This window comes from Arthrobotrys flagrans (assembly GCF_004000055.1).
Source record: "Arthrobotrys flagrans strain CBS H-5679 chromosome Unknown unitig_3, whole genome shotgun sequence".
Taxonomy (NCBI): Eukaryota; Fungi; Ascomycota; class Orbiliomycetes; order Orbiliales; family Orbiliaceae; genus Arthrobotrys; species Arthrobotrys flagrans.
The window spans coordinates 2,457,851-2,484,946 of record NW_027137547.1 but is presented as its reverse complement, the minus strand read 5'-3'; the positions used below and the strand labels follow the sequence as shown (position 1 = coordinate 2,484,946).

The window sequence follows — 27,096 nt, the reverse complement described above, 5'->3', positions numbered from 1 at the left end:
CAAAACACAACTAATAATATTTGCGATTAGCCACTTTTTTGTCAAAAAATCTTGAAGTTTGAACCATTAGAGTTTGCCGCTGACCAAACATCCTGTGGCACTGATGGTAAGAGAAACCGTACTCTGGAATCTAGGGACTGAAACTATTTCGCTATGGCTCGAAGGTGACTGGATTTCGGTTAAAAGGCTCGTTTCCAACTTTGCATATGGCTTGTCACCCTGACTTTAGGACCAAGCGCAAATCTCAGATATTCCATTGTACCTACACGGCTCATGAACTCCATTGATAGAAGTTTTCTGGAAGCCGTCACGCAGCAACCCGAGCTAGGAATATGCCTGTAAGGTTAAAATGGGACCGTTCGCAAGGATTGGGTCCGTATACGAGGTTCAGTCGACGAATGTGCGTGAATTATCTGGGCAAAAGGGACCGAAGCCAATCATATGGGGCCACTGTCGCCGGATCTATGAATCTCCACTGGGGTCCAAGCTGGGACATTTCTCCATGGGGGGCTAAATTGCGGCACTCTTGCTTGGCCACCCTCTCGTGCTTTGCGCTGTTGACATGACCAAAAAGGTGTTCCGCTCTCCTTCCAGAAGGAATAAATTCGGAAATACGGCCCGTTTTGCACAGATGACAGCGCTTTCTTTTTCCAACATGCACACAACACAGAATTGGAGCAGACCAGACATCCAAATCCCTGCCGTCTGACCCAATTTCTCTCCACTTTTGCTGCCACCACTTCGAATCTCCGGTACTAAAAGTCTTAGCTGAGAAAAACGAACATGGAGACGGAAAAATTTGATTGGCTGTAAGAAGCATGGACCCGCAACAACCCACACGTTACCACACTCTTCAACACCATCATTGTGACTATCAGTACTATGTATGTCTGCTTCCAAAGTAACCAGGGTTTGGTATTTCGAAGACACTAAGAGAGTCTCTAGTGATTCCGAAAAAAAAAAAGTAAGTTCTGTTATATGCATGGAAGGCCAATTAATCGAAGGAGTGGCAAGACACAAGACTACCCATGTCGAAAGTGCGAAGAGACTCGACTTTTGCCAATGCATATTTTCCTGTCCCAAGTTGTAGCAAGGGTGGCATGGGGACTCCAGCCGTTGAAAGGTGGAGAGACTCGAAAGATTGGGGTATCTCGTGGATCGCGCGAGAGAGCCTCCGTCGAATACATAAAGAAGGCCCTTCCCATCCTTCGGAATCAGTCTCCTTGGAAAGACATCGCGATCATCTTCTATCAATCAGTACTTGCAAGCTAGAAGGAAGCCAGGAACTTTCAAATTAGCTGTCGCAACAATGGCCGAAACACGCTCCTCCAGCGACGGCGCCAACAAGGAGTTTGGCGGCGTCGTCAAGCACGAACAGATCCACGGAAAGGAAGTCGTCGTTGAGAACGTCGCTCTTGCCGACGCTCAAGCTCGCTCCAAGCAGAACCCATGGTCTGCTCGCTCGTTGCAGTTATACGCCTTCTGCTTGGTTGCTACCCTCAACTCTTGCATTAACGGTTACGACGGTATGGTCTTGGGTAACATCAGTAAGTTTAATCACCACACTCTTCTATCCACGTTGAGCATCCGACTAACGATTCGTTAGACTCCATGCAACCTTTCTTGGACTACTTCGGTCTTCCAAAAGGTGGTGGTTCCCAAACTGGTATCTTCTTTTCTATCTACAACATCGGTGGTATCGTTGCTACTCCATTCGTCGGCCCCATGCTTGACATGTGGGGTCGTCGTTGGGGTATGGTTATCGGCGCTAGTCTTATTGTTCTTGGTTCTCTCGTTCAGGGAGCTTCCCGGAGCAGGGCTCAATTCATTGTCGCTCGTTTCATCCTCGGTTTCGGTGTCAACATCTCTGCCTCCGCCGGTCCATCCTACGTCGTCGAAATCGCTCCACCATCGTGGCGTGGTGCCGTCACTGGTGTCTACAATACTTTCTGGTTCATGGGCGCTATCCCAGCTTCCTGGGTCACCTACGGAACTGCCCTCCACATCCCTACCTCCGATAACTGCTGGAGAATCCCACTCTACCTCCAGAGCGTTTTCTCTGGTTTCGTCTTGATCTTCTCTCTCCTCCTCCCAGAATCCCCACGTTGGTTGTTCGCAAATGACCGTCACGATGAAGCTCTCGCCGTTCTCGCCAAGTACCACGGTGAGGGTGACCCGAACGATCCTATCGTCCAGCTCCAGATCCGCGAATTCCAGGAGGGTATCGCCCATGATGCCTCTGACAAGAATTGGTGGGATTATCGCGAGCTCTTCAACAGTAGGGGCAATCTCTGGCGTATTCTCATGGTCTTCCTCATGTCTTTCATTGGTCAATGGTCCGGTAACGCTGTCATTTCGTACTTCATGCCTTTCGCTCTTGAGGGTGCTGGTGTTGAGGACCCAGATACCCAGCGTCTTCTCTCTGCCTTGATGACTGTCGTCCAGTTCATCTTCGCTCTTGTCGGTGCCTCCATTGTCGATAGATTCGGTCGTCGTACTCTCATGTTCTACGGTGAATGCATGTTCACTATCTACTTCGCCATTATCACTGCTCTCTCCTCCCAGACTGACCCAGTCACCAACACTTTCCCCAACAAGCATATGTCCAACGCCGTTATCACCTTCATCTATCTCTTCGGTGTCACTTACTCCATCACTATCACTCCTATGCAGGCCTTGTACCCTGTCGAGTGTCTTAAGTACGAAACTCGTGCTAAGGGTATGGCTCTTAGCGGTCTCTTCGTCGGTATTGCCGGTTTCTACAACTTGTTTGTCACCTCGATCGCTCAAGTCAACATCGGATGGAAGTACTACTACTGGTAAGTTTTGCTCCATATCACCTGATTTGTTTGGATTAAAACTAATAGGATTACAGGTTTATCGCTGAGAACGCACTCGCTGCCTTCCTCATTTTCTTCATCTTCGTTGAAACCAAGGGTCGTACTTTGGAACAGTTGGAAGATGTCTTCAATGCACCAAACCCCAACAAGGCTTCCCGTGCCAAGCAACACGCCGAAATCGAGAAGGGTGTCGGCGCCGTCGCTACTTAAAGCCTTCACAGTTCTATAGTAGACGTTTGATTCGCAGAGTCTTTCATGTATACCTTTTTATTTGTATTTAGGGTCTTGGGAAAGCAACAGCAGACCCTCATATAGGCTGTTTTAGTATATACTTTCGTTTCTATGCCCGAGCTATCCGACGTCCTAATCGAATCCTTCTATATCTACCTATCTTACTTTAATTCGTGGTTTTGTGATATTTGATGTTTCGCCCTAGTTTGTTCAGGGTCCCTTTGGTTGCCTCCTTAATATTTGTTGCAGACGATAGACCTACTATCCGGGGGTCGTTTAACTTCAGCCGACGGGATCCAACTCCGGCTTACATAAAACTTGTTATTATTTTGTGACACTTCCTACACACTGATCAGCCATTGCGAACTATCTAATTACCCCTTGTCCCGTGATCGCATTACAAGTAAAATAAAACCTGCGATACGTGTTCATCCTTGGATTTGCATGGATTGATGGTCCGCAGTTGTCGGTCGCCTATCCCTATCCAACTTAATGGACTGATATTTATTATATGGGTTTGGATAAAACCCTTGATTTTGTCACTAAAATAAAACATCTTAGATACTTCACTCTACAAGGATTGCTGGCCATTAGTCTCGTATATGAAATGATGACCGCGATGCCGGCTGCAATTAGTCATCTTGTTTTAATTTCTATCGAATAGCAGGTATTGACGGTGTCAAAGATTCACTAGATGGGGAATTTGTCGACAACCCTGAAATATCGCAATCATCCAGCCCCTGAACTAACCCGAGTGCTTTCAGAGTAATTTAAATTCAGGTTTGTTGCCACGCCTTGTTACTGTGTTGCGCGCGTGGCATTTCAATTTTGGGTCGAAAATGGTCTTGGCACAGGCCTTGTATTTCGTAACACAGAAACGCAATCATTGTTGTATTTGGTACAACAACACCCAAAATGGACAACGTGAGAATTAAGTGCGACGTTTTCAAAGCATCAGAGTTTACGCTTGTGTAACCCCCCATGAATAACGTCTAAAACTTCCCCAAAACGCAGTCTAATGCCTAACTAAATTTATCTAGGGTTAAAAAGCCATTATGGGCCGGGTGTCAATATTCGTAATTTTAACCCCGATTTCAACGTCCAAAACGGAGACAGCTAGGGCCGCATCGTACGTGCATGGTCTATCGGTTCACGGCATTGTACTATTGAAGAATACGTATTCAAGCATGTGCATAGAAATCGAATTTGCAACATGTTACGTTGGTCATTAAGTGGTGCAGTCAAAGAAAAGGTGTGATGGGCTTCCATTATCACGATACAAACGACTCTGAGAAGTACTTGCAACGGTATCAACCGATCGACACCGCCTCTTCAGATGCGGGCTTCAATGACATTACTGCTTGTTAAACTAATTGGGTATATCCTACGAGCAGCCAAGTTAAGGAGGGCATTGCAAATGCCTTAGGTGCTTCCTACCAAAAGGTATCTACGAGTTAGTGTCATAGCTATGTCTCAATTGATCTAGCTTTAAATGATCGATTAATCTCTTATGTCTCGTGGGTCAAGAGTTCACGAACTCTCGGACTTGTCCCAGGCCTCGGAATGCCTTTGTCCCGGTACCCAAACTTAAGCCTCTCGCCAACTAAAGTCATGCACATAGTGGCAAATTAGATTGTGGCTTAACATCACCAGCCCCTTGGAATATCTAACCTCAGAATTGCGCAAAAGTCGTCATTGAGTGGCTCGGAAACTCGGATGATATCTCCTCTTTTAATCGGTCCAGACCCTTGGACGAAGCCTATCGATACGGCAGTCTGTATCCATTTGCGGGCGGCTGGCTAGATGAGGAAAGAGTAAATGATATAGACTAGTCTGGATCGCACGGACGCCGTGCGTGTCTTCGTCTTCGTGAGCATCTGGGACCAGATTTGACGGTATCTCGGGGGCTACCTTGACGTAGATCACCAAAGATCCTAACCCAGGCCTAATTAGGTCACCAATGCTTGATTGTGGTGGCCGAGACCTCTCTGCTCAGCCAGGGCCGCGGGGAGGGGCCTCCCAAGCAAAATGTGTTAACCTTCCTGTGAACGGTCTGCTAGACTTTCGACTAGTCTCCCGCGATCCAAAGAATATGAAATGACCGTGCATGCGTATCTGCACTCCGTTCTGGCCTGCTTCCCGAGACCATAGTAGTAAATTCTCTCAACATGCCCGAGATCCGCCATACGACCCAGGTCTCTGCTGTAGGGTCTCAATAATCTCCACCCGCCAGCCTTGCCCTTGGGTAATTCAGCCACCCAGGTCACCCAGCGCTTCGGTGTATAGTATTTCCACCATACCCAGGCCGCTTTATTCAGTACCTTATTGACAGTCAACTATCTTATCTCTGCAGTACCCCTTCCTCATCTCATCGGACTACTTTTAGCAACCTCGCAACGCAGTAGCGGCAGCGGCAATAGTTATGGTGATAGTGGATGCAGAAGAGGCGGCGGATGGAGCAACCACGGCGACCCCACCTACTGCAACCTTTTCAGAGGATATCACATTGCAGAATCTCATACCTCGGGAAAAGGCAGGGCCGAGCTCACAACGAAATGAATCCTTTATGCAGTATCAAGGTATATCAATAATATCTAACTCACAAGAATTAGCAAATCCTTTAGCAAAGCCCTTCTAAAAAACAAAAAGACTGCGTTGAAAATGCCTAAGCTATAACAGGCGATTCCTGCATAGTTGCTTACAACGCCTCCTTCGCTAAGGCCCTATAATGCTACACCTGATCAAGTACATATCGCTAAACTTTGCCTTTCTTTGTGCATGTTTTACGGTTATAGTTTCTAATACAGGCCGTTGTATCACTCAACTAAGTTAGGAGCTATAATACTAATAGCATTTGGGCAACTGATTATCAACCATCAGTTACCCTTAGTTGCCCTTAGCTGCCCTTAGTTGCCCTTAATCGCCAAAAAAACCGCTAATGTTTGCCTGCTGTGGTGGTCTGATGCATCCTTCATTCAGTCCAAAAAGAAAACCTGACTCGACTTTCGATGTCTTTCTTCGTCTCCACTATTCTAGCCAACCTCACATGCACATTGCCGCATTTCGTTGTTTGAGGCTGGCAATACGGCATTTCCCGATTTCGTCTTAATGTGTTCCTCCCTATCAATTCCTATCATCCTACCACCCCCCTGCGCGAGTCACAGGCAAGTAGGTGCACCAGGATAGATGGTGCATGTCTAGATCCTTTAAGTTGCCTCCGTTCATTTCTTAGATTACTACATGTGCGCCAGATCCACACTACATACATACCTGAATGATCGATGCCGTCTTCCGAGTTCGACCTTTCTCAGTTTTAAGATTTAAGATTAGGAGATTTAGGAGATTTATTAAAAATAAAATATCCGATCACTAGAGGGGTACCATCAATTATGAGGAGAGCCAAGAAAGATGATGATAACAATGATGTGGAAGATATCTGCCTACTTCGCCCGTCATTTCTGTGCCGTCTGCACACCATATAATTTGGAAATATCAATATCCCATCACCAAATATTTCATTTAGTTATTGGGGTATAGTACGCTTTTAATACGTAATAATGCACCGGCTGGTAAATTACGAGCAACCATAAGCTAAAAATACCTTATGGTAAAATTACTCGAACAAGCAACTTTTTTATCAGTCTGGAGCCAGACTCGTGGTCTAGTCTCAAATTCCGTGGGCACAACAAATCTACGCCCAGACCCTTCAGCTCGCTTTGTGGGGGGTCCGAAAAAGTCTATTCCAAAACTAGACCTAAAATTAACCATCGTGGCGAGGAGGTTTTTACACGAAAGACACTGTTAGCGAAATAGGCTAGCTTGAGAACTAGCCGTTTAGCTCCAACGCCAGCAAAAACTCAGACTCGCATAGATGCTATGCGATGCACGTATAGTTCACATGTTTAAATCATGTTTCATGCCCTTGAAGCCCTTCAACTAGTTTGGCTTTTGCCAATGCAGATGAGCATCGAAGGCATCACACTCACAAATTCGCCAATAGGCTAGAAGCGAGGGCTAATCGGGCCAAAGTTGGGCAAATGATAAACTAAAATGTGTAATCTGCGGGTTCGAGGCCCAGTAGTGCTCTGGATGAGACGAGGGGCGAAAACGAAAGGGACCCTCGGAAAATGAAGTACCGGCAGAGGTGAAAAAAATAAATCTGAAATATGTAGTTGAGATTACAGATACTACATTGCACAAACCATCGTTTCTTCTTTTCTTCGACCGGAATTGCAGATGTTATTTCGTGATCAGAACTACACTGATGCATCGATGCTATTCCATAGCTAGTAGCTCGTCCGTGAAGATTTTCTTTTCTGCTACCCTCCAGCCCATATTCTTGCAATGCAATATCCGTGCCGTCTCTTGCTGTACGCCAAAGCCCGAGGTCAGGGCTATCAAAGGTCTAGACTGGACACCGCGGAAGGCAAAACCATTGAGTTGCAGTGCCGAATGCGAATGATCATGCCGAGTGCGAGGTGATCCCGACAGCGCCTCCATTATTGATTAACAGCCCACACGATATTTCTGTGTATCGATAACATATCAATAACTAATATAATTGTGCTTATAGCTTTTTAAGGTGACGAATAACATCTTTTGGCCTAACAGAAATTTCACGGATTTAAGTATTTGAAACAGGGGCGATAATGTGATTTGTGGTATAGCTTAGATACCACGAGTCGGGCCGTGAACTCTAACCAGGCGAGTTTGAGGGTATTAATGTATACACTTTAGCTAATATACCGCGTGTCCTATGCTTTAGTCTCGGGATAGTTGAAACCCACGAGACAAAGTATGTGGACATAGCTATTCCTTAGTCTACACACAGGCACCTAACCCAAAAAACAAACGAATTATATTACTAAAAGCAAAAACCACCGCCGTATATACTAACTTGTTCCTCTTAATGCTAACCTGAATGAAGGCAGAGGTCAAAAATTACCGTTTTTGGTCACCGCTCAAGCCCAAAGATAAAGCAAAAAAGGAAAAGAACCGTCGTACTGGCCTGCAGCAGGCCTGAAGAAGATACAGACAGACATGCTACGTACATGTGTCTCTGCCTTTCGAGGGATTCCCCACAAAAGGGATCGGGCCAATCGCAGGTTTTGCGTGGTGAGGGCTACAGATCGCACCGGTATTGATGCAAAGCTGCAATAGGTATAATTGTCAAAAGGAGGCGGCTACTATCATAATGGGAAGTCGTTAGTGCCTCGGGTATCAAGAAAGGAAAGAATTTTATCTCGCTCGCTAGTTTAGACTACTCTAGCTCCCGTTCGATTCCTCTTCGCCGGATCAGAGAGGTGTGGTGCGATCGAAATAAAGGGGTGGGAGAATGCAGGTGCTCGGGTTGGGGCGTGTGTTGCTTCTTCCAAAATGCAACGTCCTCCGCAGATTCTCGAGGTATTCATCGGCTTTTCAGGAGGCCGTACAGGCCTGTTTCATGTAATTTTAGCCATCCGGGGGCCTGGGGCGCCGCCGAGCTAGTAAGGAAGCAATATTTCGCATTTAATCAAGAAGCAAATTTCTTCCAGAGGGGATCACGAAACTTGGAAGAAGAAATGCGGACCGGAGCGAGAAAAAGCAGTTTGATGTTTGGGTGTTCAGGGTGGTAAAAGCAAAAGTATTCCGGGGCATTTAGGTTGAATTCCCTCGGGAATCCGAACGCATCGAAAGAAAAGAAACAAAATTGTGACTAACAAAAAACGGTCGTTCACAGGCTGCAAGAATACAAGAGTGTGAAAATAACAAAAAAAGAGGCGCCTTTCCTGTTTTGTGATAAGCGCAGATGTGATCCCGCCCAATCGCCAACTTTCCTTGCATAACACCACTAAAATATGCATGACACAGAAAAACTTAAGAACCAAAAACGCCATCTCTAAGCACATGCCCTATTAAACTAATTATCATGCCATAATGTCGTGAAAAAGTCTAAAAAGTAGAAGAAAAGGAAAGAAAAGTATCCCATGAACATGTTCCCCGATCTGGCTTAGAAGACAAGAAAGAAAGAATCTAAAAAAACGCCCAGTAATTTTCAAACGCCCGTTAACCGATTCTGAAACAAGAATGCCCCTAAAATAGTTGTGTCAATAGCATGACCTGCAGGTCGATTCGAGTAGGTTGTCAGTTTCGCCACAACTTCCAAGCCTAGACGAACTCCCAGACGCCACTCATTCGGTTCCACGAGCCAACAAAATTCATCGACTCCATACGTTGAGATTTTTGCATGAGCTCCCATACAATCGTACGGAAGTATACGTCCTGTTCATTTAACAACTTTTCAAGAACTTGCTCGTGGGTCATCTCGTGATAGGTACCGTCACCAGCGATAATTTGGAGGTGCTGATTCGGAAAAATACTTTTCTTGGCGGTTTCCACTTCCTTTTGGGAGACTGGTACCTGCATGAGAGGTTGGATATCGGTTGTCAATCTGGCGCCGGCTGCTGCCTCCGGCTTAGTGGCACCTCCACTATCAGATTCAACATTTTCCTGATCCCCAGCGTCATGGCAAAGAGCGACCGGAGCCTTTTCGGCTATTTCGCGCAATTCATGGTATAGATATTCGCTAGTCGGAGTGATTCTATTCAAGTTGAAGGTGAGCCTCCAGCGCTCTGTGGTCTCGGTCCATCCTCCCACTGGAAGTTCAACGTCGTAAATCTGCTGGATCTTTCCAGCTTGCATTGAGTCAAGAATGAATTGGTCAGGTGTGTACCGGATTTCATTGTTTAGAATGACTGGCTTGTATATTTGATTGAATGAAAAGTCGTCGACTCCCTGATTAGGAGTTTCGGGCTTGAATTGGACCATCCCAGGTTGAGACGTATACGCAAGAGCGGGTGAAAAGGCCGACTGGAGAACAGGTTGAATCGTCTTTGTCCTTCTAACACGCTTCCGTTGACCTTGCTCATTCGTTCGAGGCCGGCCTCGTTTTGGTGGGACGTAGTCCGGCTGGGCCATAGCCTGAATCCGTCGTTGGCGTTTTGATCCCGGAACAATTGGCCTCCCACGACCTCGTTTGATAGGCACGGAAGGCATCAAGGAAGTGCCATCCGCTGATTCTTCGCCGGTGGGTTGCAGAAGGCTGGATTCACCGCTTGTGATACCCGATGGAGTTTCCGTGGAAGCTTGCTCATATTCCAGAATGAAATCCACTCGTGAAAGGTAATTGCCGACTGAGCCAACACTAGCGTTGCAAGCTGCAGTGTACTCTTCAAGGTCAATGGTTTCATCGGAGTCGAAGTTGTTATCGTCAATGTGAGCCTCTGTGCCGGCTTCTCGTCTAAGCCCAACCGATTGAGCGAAGGCTTGGGGCATCGAAAGGGACCCCTTGCCAATCCCAACTATATTTTCGAGATTGATGCCATCATCGAGATCAGATCCGGCGGAGTTTCCGGATGTTTCTGCAAGTGGAATACGGCCCATAGGTCGATATTTACTTCGACTGCCGGTTACGGGTGTCTTCCCTTTTGGTTTTGATTTGCTGATTTTAGAGCTGAAATTGTCGGTAGGGTTTGTATTACTGGTTTTTAAGTCGAGTCTGCCGTTTTCGTTTGTGCTAGTGGTGGATATAACGGATACTGAATGCTCTGCCGGGATTGATTGGCTCATGGGAGCAATTGAAGCCATCGAAGACATGCCGATAAGGCCATACTCCACATCGACACCCGGGAGAATAAATGCACCTGCCTCAGCTGTACCGACCAAATCTTGGAAACCGTCATAGTCAGAGCTGCCAGAGTTTTCAAGTTGAGGATCAATCGCCAAATTCTCTTTAGTCGAGTTTGGATGGATATTTAGCGGGGACTGTCCCAGAAATGGCTCAGCATAAATCTGTCCTTGCTCATAAAGTTGGTAGCTAGGGCCGACCGGGAGGAATGGCGGGTTTGAATCTTGTGCGAAGAGCATAGAAGGTATGAACCCAGGTTTGCCATTCACATTGTGAGGTGCATCCGGTTCATCATCGTAACTAGCTTGTAACTCCGAGACTCCGGGAAGAATAACAGGGTTCATGCCAAACTGAGAGAGGCCTGAGTGCCACTCCTCAAAAGAATCTATCTCACGTCCATCACCGGCCGCCGGTTGGTCTCCAGCGCCGGGATTGAAATCGACGAGGGGACCAAGAGATCCGCCGTCGTCCAAAACCCCCTCCAACTCCTCGCCGAGATCTGCCATGATGGTGGCTCTGACATCGTAAGTATTGTTAGCAAGAACGTCTCCTAAAGGGCATACACATAAACCCACATCTAGGTAGCCATATCCAAGGTTCTTACCAACTGTCAATCCAAGTAAGTCTTATAGTAGAAGATTATATAGTACTGCACGACGCGAGATGCTATAGCGGGGAGTCCACAGAGGCTAGCAGGAGATTGAAGAGTGCGAAGAGCAGGTTTGCTTGATGTGATGGAAGCGATAGAGCATCTGCAAGGAGGTGTGTTGATGGAGGAGGGAAGACAGGAAGGGAAGAACGTGCAGATGGCTCTCCCATAGATACCATTGTGACGGTCATTATTGCAGTGGTTCCTAGGTGTTGACTAGACGTCTCAGTACTTAACGCTATTGTTGACGTTATTGATGCTATTGAGGGGGGTTGGAGGGGAGGGAGGCATGCGGTGAGCTGCCATGTCGTCTTAGCAGAAGGTGTGGTATCTAGGGAAGCAGTTAGTTACTTAGTTACGAGGTATCGTCTCCTAAAAGCGTAGATACGTTGAGAGCGACTCTAGACTACCACTACCACATAGATACCTAGGCAGATAGGCAGTAGTCATGGGTAGCTAAGCTACTTGGTATGCTAAAGATCACTTACATCTTCTTCCACTTTGGCCAGTCAGCTTCCCTCTCTCTCCTCTCTTCAATCCAACTTTCATCTAGAAGTCCAATACATCCCGTGACAAGATCGATCTCATCGATCTTTAGTATCTTTGTCTTGAAGAATAGTTTGTATGCAAAGTATTCCACCAACAGCATGGGTACCGTTAGATACTTCATCATGAAGTTCTTGATATCAGGCTTCCAACTGTCCGTTGTGAAAAGCGATGTCCATAGTACCGCTAGGAATACCACGATATTTAAGGAAAGCCCAAGGTATGACCCACTTATTCCTCCTTGGGATCGATAGGCTAACCGATCTAGAGAGTTTCCTTGTGCCTTCCAGGCAGCCCTGAATCGGATGTGACAGAGGCATATTGAACCCCAGGTGAAGAAGGACCCTAATCCACATATTGACAATAGCCAGTTGAAAACTTCGCCTTCTGTCTCGTGTCCAAGGGCTGATACGTATGCTATGAAGCCGAAAACCAATGTGAGCAGCGTAGCTCTCATTGGTCGTCCTTCCCTATCGATGAATCTCAGCGCTGATGGGCCCTGACCCTGTTCTGCTATTGCCGCAATAACACGAGAAGATGCGTAAACGCAAGTGTTTGCTACGGATAGCACAGATAGTAGAACAACGCCGTTGAATATGTCAGGCAGGTACAGTATTCCAGCACTTTTGATGGCGATAACGAATGGAGATATCGATTTGCCTTCCGTGAGGAGTCGGGGGTCGTCAAACGGGACCAGAAATGTGATGATGAGAAGCGATATCAAATAAAAGCTGGTCAGGCTTGCATAGGTCTTCTTCGTGGCCGTTGGAATTGATCTCCTAGGATTCCTTGTCTCGGCCGCAGCGAGCCCAAGAAGCTCAAACCCTCCAAATGAAAAAGCTGCGTTTACGAAAACCGACACCACCCCTGTTATGCCGTTGAGAAAGGGCCCAGGTGGCTTCGTCCATGTCTTTGCCCCAAGGTAGCTCCCCTCTGGACCTCCTGCAACATCGATGGTTATCCCCAGGATGATGAAGCCAATTATTGCGAATACCTTTACAGTCGTGAAAATATTCTCGATCTCGGCGTATACTCTGATTCCAAACAGGTTGAAGGATACTATCGTAACAAAGAACACTGTCACCCAGACCGCCCGAGGTGCTACTGCATCCACATTCCAATAGTCTAGTACTGTCACGGCAACAACTAGCTCGAGTGGAAGCGTAATGGCCCAAGATAACGCATAGGTATAATTTTGCGCAAATCCCCATGCCGGGTCGATAAATCGGATCGAGTATGCCGCGAAAGAGCCAGCTATGGGATACACGACAGCAAGTTCTGTGAGCGCTTGCATGGTGCACCACATCAATACCGCGACGAAGGTATAGCAGAGCATAACGGAGCCGGGGCCTCCAGTCGCCAGCGCCGCCCCAGAACCCGAGAAGAGACCACTGCCTAACAAAACCAGTCAGCACCAATATATGACAAACCGACCGTCAGCATATATATTTACCTATACAACATCCAAGGACGATTACTTGCAAGTGACGACTGCCTAACTTTTTGCTCAACGGCGCATTGGCAGTATTGAACGCCGCCTTGAATGGATCTGGCAGATTATACCAGTTTTCTGCCAACAACGATCCATCGCTACTAGACCCGCCGGATGTGTAACTTGAATGACGTCGAAACCCATTCCTCCAGGCTGAAAGCCTCTCCTTTATGCGGGTGGATAGTGGGGTGTCATGTTCGCTAATAAGCGACGGTGGGTATGCTATACTGTCATGTCGGTGATCATAATATTCGAGAGCACGTCCCCATGGTACAGCTCCTGACGGAAGTGGTGTTCCTGAACCATGTTGCGATTGTTGGTCCCGGTCGGCTGTTGTTGGTGTCGGGAGAACGAGCGCCATGCCTGACTTTAGCGGATTGTAGGGAGCAATAAACAGGGTATACACAACGCTGGCGCGATACAGCTCATTGCGACCGTCGAAGTCGTTGAGAATCGAAAGTAATCTGAAAGATTTTTGAAATTTTCGAGATTGAAAGACATAATCAATGGAGCTAGTCGGGTGTGTATTTTTAGGAGAGAACTCTTTTCTTAGTGGAAGTGCGCAGCCCCAATTTATGTGAGTTCCCTTTCGTTGATTCGATAGGCATCCAGATAACCGGCTCTTTCAGGCGAAGAGATCTGGGGGCTGAGATGAACGGGCGAACGCTGAATTGCCATTTCGGCTTGTCTTCTTGAGATATTCTTGGTTATCATGGCATTGACGGATCCGGTATACCAATTTCCTTTTAAAGAAAGAAGACGACCCACCATTCCAATTTAGGTAAATCTTTACAATATTTCTCTTGTGGGAGATACTGAAATGATGAGAAATGGATCTCTTGATTAGCAATGCTTCACATTTTTTGAATTATACTAGTTACGTTTCTATATCTCTATCGGTTCTATTTCTCATCACCTAACAACCCCCTCAAATTATTTTGTGATCCCAACCAAGAATTCGCATGCCGATTAAGACGCTGGAGCCTGAAGCTGTAAACGCCCTACAGACAAAGGGTTTAAAGGAATGCCTGTATATACCCTGATCTATAAAAAATTTTCGAAAAGGATATCGATATTGAAAGACATTTCTAATACTTGCAGAAAGAAAAGGTTGAAAAGTACCTTATCAAGCGGTCTCTCTCACGAGGAGCCTAAATTTTGATAACATAGGCGCTATAGGCAGACAACTGTTGTGGCCCTTGATCCATGGCGAGCTAGACGAACATCTATATCTAGCCACCCCACGCATTTGAGAGATATCCTCAGGAAAAGAAAATTCTCTACTAGTAGATCTGAGAGCAGGGGCACATATTCTAAGAAAATCTTACCTTTGATAGCAACGTCATTTTACGAATTTATGAGCTTCTAATCCCGCAAGTTAAACTTCGCTGCAAAGTTTCTATCTTCAGTTTAACTTGTTGAGCATAGACGTGTAAACCGTCATGAATCGAATGCTGACTAGTCGTACACGTGGATTTCGAGGCTAAGTCGCACAACCGCCATATATCGCCAACCCGATCTGACATTGACGTCGACAATCACAGTCAGTTGGTCAGTCTGTTGGCCATCCCTTTGGTTTTTTGTATTACATCCGGATCCATCTCGCACTACCCGCAAATATTGGCGTCTGTACCCGAGGTCAGAGGTTAGATCGGAGGCAAGATATATACTGTATTTCTCGGATTTGCTCGTAGGGTTAGGGAATGAGGCCCTACTCGCTTAGAATTCCCCGGCCATCAGCTCAGTGGTGGTTTCTACAGGCTTATATGTTAGATTTGAGAGTATTAGAAGATATAGTCAGTTCAAATAGTGTCATTCCTATTACTTATACGTGTAAACGATCTTGAGTAGCATGCATGGCCCCGCGAGGTTAGGATGGCGCGTACGTATGCACTATGTAGGAGACAAACTATAATATCAGGCGTCTAGATATAGGTAGTGGGTACCTCGGCACTGGTCGGTATGACGAGATTGATAAGAGATAGTAGCTGTACCCTGTCAGTTAATTAATTATGTTCGAAGGAAAGGAAATTTTGAAAACGACCGCGAAATCGAGGGGGATGGTTTTTAACTAAAGAGCAATTAGGATTTGGGTGCCCCACCTGCTCAGCACACCGTATGACCCGTCTTTTGTCTTGACATGCATATGACGGCTCCGGAGGAACTTATTCTATGGTTGCACCTCTACTCATATGTACATAGAAACTCGGGATGAGAGTATGGTTTTTCTCTGTTAGGTTGCGGATCCGGATACCTAGAAAAGATACCTAGGACAACAACGCTGGGTACGACACCACAACGTCAAATTTACATACGTATATACAGTCAACACCGGCGCCAGCAACCACAGCGGTGAAAAATATAAAAATGAAAGTTGGATTTATGAATTCAACAGGAATAGCGATCTCAAGGTCAGAACCAGATTTAAATACGCACAGGACAGTCTAAGCTAGGTCCTTTCACACTTTTCGCAGTTCATTGAGCTAACCAGGTGCACACGTGTCTGGGACGGTGGAGAGCAACACCGAAATATATTGAGAAGGCAGTCTCATATGTATTATAAAGACCTTTATCACACCGTTGTTCTATTTTACTGAAGCCGATCTGGCATCTTGACCCTAGGGTCGCAGGTAATTTTTTGAACTCAAGAGACCGGCTTATGACCAAGATGCATACGGTGTATTCCGAATAGCCGTCATTATATCACTGTAGGATTAGCTCAGAGACTGCGGTTTGCGAGCCTAATGTGTATTTAGGACTTATCCATTTTCTAAATTTCGAGGTATTGTATACGAGCTCGAGAATCTAAATTACTTTTAAATATATATATAAAAAAACACCAGCCCAACTCGCAAATACACTGAAATAAGACTTGTATCAAATCTCGAAAGGGGAATGTATCTTACTCCGGGTTCGTGGGTAGCGGGGTCTAGTGCTATGCTAGAGGTACCGAGATGTCATTTTTTGGAGTATATGTGGCTGACTAGAATTGGTATACTTACCTAACAGCGAGATCTCCACTTTTCACCCTTGGATCTTGCATACATATTTGTTCGCATCATTACCAAGAGGTCCATATCTCCACCAAGACCGGTTATTAGCGTCCTGGAAGCATATACAAAATCGTGAACATGAACATCTGACAATTTGTGTTGATTTTGTTGCAAAATTACAAACCCTCCGCACTACTCTGTTATTGGTGTATGTGATATGCGATTGCTACAAGATGCCACGGATTTGATTATTCAGTTTATAAGATCTTTGCTAAAAATTTACATGATTTTCTGGATGGGACTTTACAGGATTTTGATGCTGCGAGTTTCGTGAATTCTGTGCTGTTGACATTATTGATGACTGTACCGCAGCGCAGTGTCCGCGTACGCGTGTGCACGTGTGACCACCCTCGAATTCATGAATATAGAAAACATGTGATGTATTGGGAAACGGCAGAGTTATTTTGATAATAGAAGAAATCAAGAATGTATAATTACGGACTCTCAATGGTTCATACTTTGGTCTATAGTATAGCATGTTGTCCTTTTCGGGTCCTAATCCAGCTGATATTATCCATCCCGCATGCGGCCTAGCCATGTTAGTGACAACATTCTGCAGTCCCGACAGGTGTGGTCAGCATTCATTAACAAGGGTAGCCCAGTCTTCACGACAATTTTCAGGGCGTCTATCCCAAGCTTTGGTAGTCGTCCCGATAGCCGGACAAAAATTTTCGTTGGATGTTCCCACGTCGCCTTGCCAGGCTGAGAGTTCGGAATTTCAGATCATACGATTTCGAAATTCGAAACCGCTAGAATTCAGAGCTCATCCTCTGACATCATGCATGATTTTATTCTTTTTCAACCCCCGAGTCCGACTCTGCGGAATCCTTCTAGATGCTTGAAGTCGCAGTCGGTCTGCAAGTAGGCGAGGCCGCATCTCTGGAGTCGATCTTTAACCCGCGTTAATATACATAGCCCTTTTGAACCCTGTTACAATAGACGGGAAGGAAGGTTGGTTGGAGATGAAGGTTGAGAGGAATATCTCGAAATTTGATAATAAGTCCGCCCGGGATCTGTATACTGGGCCGTCCGTTGGCATGGGGTATGGCAGGTCAGGAGTCAAGGTGGGTTTAAAATTACTAGATACAGTAATTTTCTGGACCTTGGGGCTGCATTGTACAGGTGTCAGCCGTGATGCACGCCAACGTCGGCAATCCCGCCGTCACCTTGCATTGGGCCTTGGGGCATGGGGTCCAGTTTTATTGAAAAGAGTGAACAGGAAAGTACTAACGAAATGCCTCTGGAATTGTGCATCTCACATAGCTGTCAAAGCTCTCGCCAAAGACGCTTCAGAAAAACCAAGAAATTTGGACAATTTGTGAATAATCTAGGTTTGCCGCACAGTTAACTCCGGCTAGTGACTGCATGGGATCGCACTCGGAAATTCCTTTCCATTCATAATAGAGAATGCAGCTGAATACCACCTTAATCCGAATCGCCCGCGAATCGGGAACGCCGGCCCTTCACACACATGAAACTTCCTGTCCGATGATGAAGCCTTGTCGCTTAACAAACATACGGGTCATATCGAACAGCGGTGACCCGATGCACGCCAGATGTTCCGTGGGATATGCCTCTAGGCTAACAAACCTATTTTACCTTTGCGTCATATATTTGCCCAACGATATAATCGCTTTTGGAAATCTAGGCCATCAGCGGTAGCCAAGAGGGGAAAGGTGAGCGTCTATTTGCTCTCGTTAGTTCGGATACAATGGTCCTTTCGTACTTTGGCTGTTCTTGAAGTTCGTTAGTTGAGGCGAAGCTAACACTAAAGCTAGCAAAAATGACACATATGTGCAAATCACCATGAGGCCGTATGGGATTTCATGATCGGGAATTGGAAAACGATAGTATGCCACAGCTGAGCCACATTGGAATCATACATAACAATGGCCTGATAGTTTTAGATTCAATGAGGCGGCGCATAAGGCCAGTCGACACCAATGAGCAATCTAAGGACTGGTCAGCGTTGGTGATGAGACAGTGTCCTTCAGAAAGCTGGTTGTGGAACCAGCCCCGCGTTCGAAAGTTAATTGTAAAGTCTTAACACAGCACTTGCAGAGAGCTGATTTCCCCACCCCAGTCCGCACGCCAGAACACTATCCAGGGCCTGAAATCCCCACAATTCCTCATTAGAACCTTTTCAGGCGAAAATGCCATCGTGTTTTGTTTATTTTGCAAATCCCCTCCTTCAGGTGTCATATAGGTACTTGCTGACGATGTACCTCTCCATCGGGGGCCTTCGGTTTCGTTACCGTGGGTCGTACCGTGCCCTCCGGGGAGTTTCTTTTTCTTGCTATCTCTCGAACTTTTTCGAGTTGGTCGATCGTGATATGAATTACAGTGGCAGTGTAGGCAACCGGGGCTACTAGGAATACGAGTATGCTTCCAAGAGGAACCTTATGGACTCGGAGACTAGCCCGGGGTAATTATTCGACGTATTGCGAACAGGCCAAGCTTAGGGATCAGAGGAGATTCAAGGAATTGAGGTGTACGGCGACTTTGCAGGGATCCTTAAAAGATCTCCCATGCTTGAGAAAACCAAGGATCCTAGAACTGTGGCTGGCTGAGGATGTGTATTGAAGACTTTTTGTGGAGCTGTCATTAAGCGACTATTGATTTTGTTGTTTTGGGTTATAGATTTGAGATTTCGTTTGCGAGGCAAGCTCACGTTATTATGCTGAGAAGAGGTCGGAAGTTGGCAAACTCATCCCTGCCATGTGCACATCACAATTTTGGGACGTTTTCTCCCCCCCGATGCATATCATATCTAGGGAACGCTTTCTGATTTGACCGCATCGTGGACTTGACAGGATCACCCCAGAAGGCGAAATATGTGGACGGCTAGGTGCAGGCAAGACATTTGTTTCAAAGCGCTATTCGGGGTTTCAAGGACAGGCTCTGACATAATAGCCACAGGTGATAGGCAGTAACAGTGGTGAACTGGCATGACAGGTCCTATTTACAGAATGTCTTAGAATCTCGGAAAATGTCTCACACATTTGGCACACACATTTGACTGGTTTTCTCTTTTACAGAGTACATACTATGAAGTTAAACCCCAGCCAACCCTTAACAGTGATCCCCGTCAATATCAAATCCTAAACGAATATGCCCTGGCCTTTCACAAAGGCTGCGTGTAGTAGGAATCTAAGGTTTTACACTTTGCTGGGGATATGCAGACTGTAGGACTACTCCAGCCGAAACCCCTCCCCACATTACCTCCAAGTGTCTAGGACTCAGGTGGGGGTCGACGCTGAAGAAATCCCGGTGGTACGACAGTACTAGCAACAGCTTCCGTGGTACGGAGTGCTTACAGCAGGAATAGACAGTACTGTGTATACCATCCAGGGCAACAATATAGCCAGGCTGTTGCTACGGCGATTCGCAATTAATCAATTATGATGGTGACCACGACCAGGTAATGCTTGGGTGGGATTATTAGAAAATTGGCTAATAAATTTAAATGAAAGACCCTCGGGAACAATATGCCCAGCAAATGGATGCCCTAGAGATCGAAAGTGAACGTTGTGTCATATATGATATCATATCGTGGTGGTGGTTCGGGTACACAATTGGACGTTGTTACTAATATACGTAGGACTGATAATAGGGAACATGGTGTATGTGTTAGTAGTGACCGTGCCGGTGCTGCCCAAAACAATCGCTTTGATACTCTTCCGGCGTTTGAGGGCTGTATTATCACGAAATATAGTTGAACGTCGCTGAAGTTTCGAAGGCTGGCGAATGATAGTATGGAAAGTGTAAGTAGCAAATTAATTAAAGTCTATTCTCCAAATTTTGGCGATCTTATTTATATCATCGATATGCATGACATGTACTTGCATACATACGTATGGCCAGGTCCTATCTAATTAGCAGCCATCACTTAACGGTACATAGCATTTTGACATTACATGTGTAGAATCTACGTCAGGTAGGTATTTATGGTATACAGAAATTCTAGTCTCGAGGCCAACCGCCAGCATGCTGTGGCGTAAGCTTAGAGAATTCAGGTTTTCTCAGTGAATTGCACTAGGTCTAATTAGATCTAACCTCAAGAGGGGTTGGCCATTGGGATTGATACCCCAGAATTGCATTCGAATAAGATAATTACTGTGAGATGATATACCAGCCTTTTCATTTAACATACATATAGCCCATTTCAGGAACTGATATAAATACGTCCTACAGCATTAATATATTGAATCGGGATGGACCGGTTGCACAGACTTGAGTCCCAGACCTAACAAATCACAGACAGGTAACCTAGGCTAACCTATATATTTCGTTGTGCGATCTATCTGGAAATTTAGCACTTAATTCAGGAAGATACCAAAGTTTGGATGTCCGTGTTAACGTTTGGAGACATTGATGTCATGATCATTGGATTGGGCGGTCGAGACCCTGTTGGATCTTTAGCTTGGATACTTGTATTTGACATGCAATAGAATTTCAAATATTCTTACATGTAATCCAAAAAATTTTTGATAACAATAATAAACCTTCTAACCTAGGAATATCGTTGGTGTAGATGAGCTTTGTCATGCCCTTCTACTGCTGACGGTCAATCGAAAATTACCGAGACTGTCTCGGGACCCGGGACTACTGCGGAAAATCCAGCGCATGGGCCGTTGCTCCTGTGTAGTTCGTGGTTGCGGACCCGTCGGTCCTGAAAATCTAAATCCGTGATGATTATGGAGAAATTAATTTCATTAATTCAAATATTGATTTTTCTCTTCTCAACTATCTAGATAGCAAGCAGGCTTTTTTTTGCCGGTCGGGTGTATTATCGGCAGGATCTCGTTTTTACGTTGGGCTGCATTTTGAATTGCAATGGACTGGAACCCAACATCCATAGGCTCAACCCACATTATAGTACGCTCGAGCACTTTAGATCCATCTATATGGCTCATCGGCTGAGAGATATATCCACAAACATCTAAGCCTACTCGAGCTTCTTTTCCTGTACAAACAGCCCAACAAAGAACGCAGATGCCGCACTTAATAAAGTCACAACTTAAGGGAGTATACGTTAGCATCTTTTGTGCCTCTCTTCTGATTTATTTCTCAAGTGATTTGAATGAACTCAAGCTCTCGAGGTACTTACCATAAGAATATTTTAAACTTGTGACGTAGCTGGACACTACGATCTCTCTAGTCTCTCCTTTCAAACTTCCAATGTATTGGACATCTTTGATCGCTTTCTCGATGATCTTTTAGAGAAGTCCTAGGTTAGCAAGGGCATAAATGCTCAAACAGAAATTCATGAAAACATGCCTTTTCGCTCCCTGGCCCCGTCAACCTTTGCCCCAAGATTCGTCTCACCACGTTTTCTAACACCACATTAACAGCACTTACGCCGGCGACTGCTCCCAAACTGGAAGCCAAATATAAGCCCATAGTCGCAACTGCATAATGCTCCTTCTCTAACCCAGCTGTCATAGCTACAAAGCTAGCTGCTTGTGATAATCCCATACCGAATCCTCCTGGGAAGATATACAAAGACTCTAGGAATCCCGTTTGGCCATTCCAGCGCAATATAAGAAGGGTTGAGGCAACAGTCGATATTATTCCAGCGAGTACCAGAATAAGCTTATATCTCCCAGTTCTTTTCACAGAAAGGCCGGTGATTAGACCGCCTATCACATTTCCGACGACCGCAGGGACGAGCTGAGCACCAGCTTCAGTGACGGAGCTGTTGCGTGTAATTTGGAAGTATCGCGGTACTGTGTACATTATTCCGATTTGGGAAACGGTGGAAAATGCTAGCGACCCATAGCTTGTGGCGATATTGTTTTTGGTGAGGAGGTGTAGTGGAAATATGGGTTCTGAAGCCACGTATATTTCAACGAGGGCGAAAGCTATGAGAAAAACTACAGATGCAATAGATATCCCGATGATGTAGTTGGAACTCCATGGTAATCTTTGGCCACCAAGGTCAAGAACCAATAGAAACCCAACGATGGTTGTTGCAAGTAAGAAAGAACCAAGAAAATCTATCCGGGCAAGCTTTGATTTCTGAGTTTCAGGGACTGCAGGCTCTACGGTAGGGGTAGTGTTGTTCAGCCGAAGAGCGACTAATACTCCAGCTAGTCCTACAAGTGGTGCTTGGCCGCCGAAAGACCTATTCTACGTTAGCTCTTGAGCTCGTCAAGTGTGCTTAGATGGCGATAAAAAAACGGAATCAGTATATTTACCATCTCCAACCAACGGTGTCTGTTAGGTACCCACCTACAGGGCCACCTAAGCTCCTACCCGTCGTAGCAGCAATATTAACATAGGCCCTCCAAGCAGCAACGTCTCGCTGAGGTACGAGGTCTGTAATCAGAATGCTGACGAGAACGTTCATTCCTGCTCCACCGATCCCGCTCACTGCTCTTCCAATGATCACTCCTATAAGAGATTGCGCAACTCCGCTAGGTATGACACCGTTAGCACCATAGCCATTTTGTCGTTTCTATGAGCGCGCTTGCGCCCGCTTTAGATCTTAATTCCTACCTGTACAAGCAACCTAGCCCGAAGAATGCATATGAAATTAATACCATGGCTTTGCGCCCGTATATATCACTCAATTTCCCATACTAATACCACAGTCATTAGTTATCAGTTGGAGTGGATCTGGGTTTTCTATCAACACCTTACTAGCGGCTGAAGGGCGCACATGGTAAGCATATACGATGTTACTAGCCAACTAGCATCGTCTAGCCGACCAAACTCCGAGGATATGACACCGTTTGTAGCGAGAACGAAAGAACCATCTCCATTGGCGATAAAAACACCTAGAAGGTACCATCGTATGCACTTATAGGTTAGCCTGAATCGAGATACACGGTAGCTAAAAGCAACTATCTGGCGCATATATACCAAGCAGGAGGACAGCAATGATCTGGGCCGGTGTTCGATCCTTCGATTTCTTCGTGATATTATCATCCTTGACATTGTTCAACAACCGCGCCTCCTCATCCGCACCGAGGAGTGAGGAATTTGAGAATTGATATGAATTGTCTGTCGAGATCGAAATTGTATTTACTTCGGACTCTGCAATTGAAGATACCCGTTTCGAAGAGCTCGGGTCGTCGACCGTTCCATAGTCTTTGTATTTCTTATCAGGGTCCGTTTGCGCCATGATCGTTCGATTGCGCAAGTGCGATTAATCAATTGATATTGAAATAGATGTCGACTACTAGTCGGTGCTAGAAAATCAACTTGAGAAATATAGATCCAAGAGTACAGGCTTCTAGCATAGAGATTTTCCAGAGAGAAAGAGCTTAAGAGTCACAACAAGCCGGTAGACGCCGGAGAGAAGGGGCACTACTGCGACGCCCGCATGGTAGCATTGGTAAGCTAACCGGCTAATAGCTTGAACCTGCGTATACACGTGGGGGAGTACTACCTTAGCTATCTTGTTGCCGACAATTCGGTACTCGGAACTCGGTGACTGTTATCGAGCGACTGGATCCAGGTTGGTGGGTCGGCCGGACGATTGCGTGACGCAGGGAATGGTGCACGCAATATAACTACTCAAGCTGAGTATTTCGCCGATACGGAGGTAAAGTCGAGAAGTAAATTTTTTCAAATTATAAAAGTGGAAGTATAGTCCTAGCAGGTGGCGATAAGCCACTATCAAGCTATCATTGAACAAAAATTTGATATCCCGCAGATATGGCATTGTAGGCGAGGAGCGGACAGCGGGGCAACCGAGAGATCAGGTTCATCATGTCAATTGACCAATAGGAATAGAATGAGTTTTTCATTAAGGACTAGGGTAGCCTGGCTTGGAGTCTGGCCTGAGATTTACTTATTCATGATCGGTTCTTTTTGAAGAAAAATAACTAATATTGATTAACTACTTTTGTACTCCTGCAGTCTGCAGGAGGGTTACAAGTCGTTCTTTTTTCTCAAGAAACTTGCAGCATTATATTACACCCAATGGCTCCAATGTATTCCGTTTCGAGTATAGCTCAGGGCATCTTGTGGCCCCTCAGCGTCAATAATATACCCAGCCTCACACCTATCGAATCTAACCAATTCTTGGTGCTTATAAAAAGTGTCATATTCTTCTCGTAAAGCTTCCGGAAGGACGTCTACATCTCCTTCTGGATGAAGTTTTTGCCATGGTTTGACGCATACTTTTCCTTTGCAGGATTTCAATACTAGGAGGAGAGAGTCCAACCTGTCGATGACGCGGGTCAATGGAGCACCGAGGATTGTGATAGATGAGTCATGGTCGGCGTAGCCCGGATAGATATTGCGGAGCTGGAATGGGTCGGACTGTAGTTTCCCCGATATTTAGTTGGCGCTTTCTGAAAAAGGGAAATGGGGACATCGATACGTACCGTGAGATCATAAAGCTGGTGCTCGTTGTTACACCAAACGGAATAGTATAGATTGTAATTTTCACCAATGATTCTCAATGCTTTATAGGTGTTATTCCAGAACAAAGTACCGCCGTAGCTACCCTCTTCGACAGCGAATCCCCAGTACTCAACGTTGACATGCTCGTGGCGTTTCTTTCCTGCTTAGCCTTTGCAAGAGGGATTGCCAATCCATCAAAGTCCTCCCTCAATGGAATCCCAGCGAGTTCAAAGAGCGTTGGAGCAACATCAATGTGAGTCGTAACTGCTTTTGATACGGCGCCTTCCGCAATTCCAGGCCCGCGAACGATAAATGGTACTCGAATATCATCTTCGAAACCGCATTCTTTACCAGGATTCAAACGGTGTTGGCTGACGTGGAACCCATTATCTGCGGTGTAAAAAATATAGGTATTCTCTAACTGTCCATTTTCTTCAAGACGTTTGAAGATACCATCTACAAGTTCGTCAACACCTTGTAGGGCACGGAGACGCTGACGGTAGTAATAGTCGTTGTGGTCAACCCAAGTTTTGTTTAATTGTGGCCGTTCAGCGATCCAGTTAACACCAGAGGGTTTGTCCGGATTAAAATGTGGAGTTCTTGGAACCTTAGCGTCTGGGAATAAGTGTGCATGTCGCTTTAAGGGAATAGGCTCGCTGAAATTGATTTTATCGATATCATTCACATCGCTAATATCGCCTTCGACATTGCTGTGGGGAGCCACTGGCGCCAGGGCAAGGAAGAATGGTTTGTCAGACGCGATTGCATTGTCCAAAAGAGCATTGGACTTGTCAATTAACACATCAATGGTGTGCTGCCTGTGATAAATAATCGGGGGGTCGTGGTTACGCTGGTAAGCGGGATTCAAGTAGTTATAGGTCCATGGATCAAGTAAGAAATCCGATGTGGTGAACCCTTTGACATGAGGGTTGTTGTAATTTCTTGTGGTATGTGCGTTGAACAATTTTCCGGCGTAGTAGGTATTGTAACCAGCCTGTTGAAGCCATACTGGTAGGAAGTTTTCGTTGAACCCTTGAGCCACAAATTTAGGGTATCCACCTGCAGTTACATAACAATTGTCGTTAGCAAACAATTACTTTGCTTATTTTTTAGAAGTAGAAGTACCATAAGGAGGATTAATATCCGTAACATTCGTATTGTGCGCATGTCTGCCGGTCCAAAGGCTAACTCTAGACGGACAGCATAGAGCAGTCGTAACGAAGTGGTTTCGGAATAAAGTGCCCTTGTCTAGTAAATGCTTTTGAACAAAGGGCATGTAGTCCAAAGAGTTCATTTCAATATCCTGATCGTCTGTCAGGATGAAAATGATGTTCGGTTTCTGCGCAGAAGAGCCAGTCGTCAGGGCGCCCTTTTGCCCGACAGGTGGGTCGAGAGGCTTTTGATCATTGGGAGTCCCTGCCCAAGGAACAGCAGATGCTACTCCGGCATAAAGTAGAATATTCTTCAATGCGAGCCCCATTCTGAAGGTTTTGGCGTTTGATGCTCGGGTACAGCTAGTAACTTCTCCCAAACATCACAAAGTATCAATCATCTGTCGCGTCAATTTATACCTATTCCTTATCGACAACCCCACGCCAGTTGGACTAGCACTCCATCGTCGGCGTGCTAGTAGCTCCGTGCACCCCCAGCCATGGACTCTGAACCGCCCATTCTATTGGACAATTGACCGACAAGCGGGATGTCATGAAGCTGTACGGCAACCGTTATCCGGGTTTCTGCCGTGGATATCGGATTTAAATCAAATTTAGAGGGAAAAAGATAGCACCCTGTTGCATTTTGGATGCAGCGGCGTTGCGTTGGACATGATCGAATATGTGGAGAATATGGCGACATCACCTCCTACAGCCCAGCGAAAAGTTTGAAGGGAATCACTAAACTTACCAGGAGAATTTATAGCTAAAAGCCTAGCTTATAGTCTAATTGACTAGGTTACCTCCTGGAGTCCGGTTACTTTTCAACTTCGCCGGCATACGTATCAAGATCGGGTACGTATTAAGACATTTGCATTTCTCCCATGTCCAAGCCCGGCAAATTTTCAAAGTGGCCGAGTCTAAAGTTGCTAGTTTAAAATTTTGATAATGGGAATTGAGTTAAATTTGCTAGCTTATGTTGACTGATAATGCTACCTTGGGAATCTTTTGTCATACATGTTACTATCGCAACCATTAGTTGGCTAGCTATTTGAATTTTCAGGACGCCTTAAATTGTTTCTCCAGAATATCTTGCTGACGATGCGTTGA

General features: G+C 45.7%; 5 protein-coding genes across 5 annotated transcripts; 1 reads left to right on the top strand and 4 right to left on the bottom strand.

Annotated features, from left to right (window-relative positions):
* Positions 1-1,309: 1,309 nt before the first annotated feature.
* Positions 1,310-3,050, top strand: DFL_002104 (uncharacterized protein; the record flags this gene model as incomplete). Its single annotated transcript, XM_067630843.1, has 3 exons — positions 1,310-1,547; positions 1,607-2,819; positions 2,876-3,050. The coding sequence occupies 3 exons, from the start codon at positions 1,310-1,312 to the stop codon at positions 3,048-3,050; spliced, it is 1,626 nt and encodes a 541-aa protein (XP_067493445.1).
* A 6,168-nt stretch (positions 3,051-9,218) lies between these two features.
* On the bottom strand, positions 9,219-11,243 carry DFL_002103 (uncharacterized protein; the record flags this gene model as incomplete). The annotated part of the gene is made up of 1 exon (XM_067630842.1): positions 9,219-11,243. One exon carries the CDS (start codon positions 11,241-11,243, stop codon positions 9,219-9,221), a length of 2,025 nt encoding a protein of 674 aa, XP_067493444.1.
* A 455-nt stretch (positions 11,244-11,698) lies between these two features.
* Positions 11,699-13,785, bottom strand: DFL_002102 (uncharacterized protein; the record flags this gene model as incomplete). Its single annotated transcript, XM_067630841.1, has 3 exons — positions 11,699-11,717; positions 11,875-13,327; positions 13,386-13,785. The coding sequence occupies 3 exons, from the start codon at positions 13,783-13,785 to the stop codon at positions 11,699-11,701; spliced, it is 1,872 nt and encodes a 623-aa protein (XP_067493443.1).
* Positions 13,786-21,540: 7,755 nt separating this feature from the next.
* On the bottom strand, positions 21,541-23,606 carry DFL_002101 (uncharacterized protein; the record flags this gene model as incomplete). Its single annotated transcript, XM_067630840.1, has 6 exons — positions 21,541-21,693; positions 21,839-22,604; positions 22,678-22,896; positions 22,979-23,061; positions 23,123-23,259; positions 23,345-23,606. 6 exons carry the CDS (start codon positions 23,604-23,606, stop codon positions 21,541-21,543), a joined length of 1,620 nt encoding a protein of 539 aa, XP_067493442.1.
* Positions 23,607-24,400: 794 nt separating this feature from the next.
* Positions 24,401-26,315, bottom strand: DFL_002100 (uncharacterized protein; the record flags this gene model as incomplete). Its single annotated transcript, XM_067630839.1, has 4 exons — positions 24,401-24,751; positions 24,817-24,831; positions 24,939-25,894; positions 25,961-26,315. 4 exons carry the CDS (start codon positions 26,313-26,315, stop codon positions 24,401-24,403), a joined length of 1,677 nt encoding a protein of 558 aa, XP_067493441.1.
* Between the last annotated feature and the right edge of the window lie 781 nt (positions 26,316-27,096).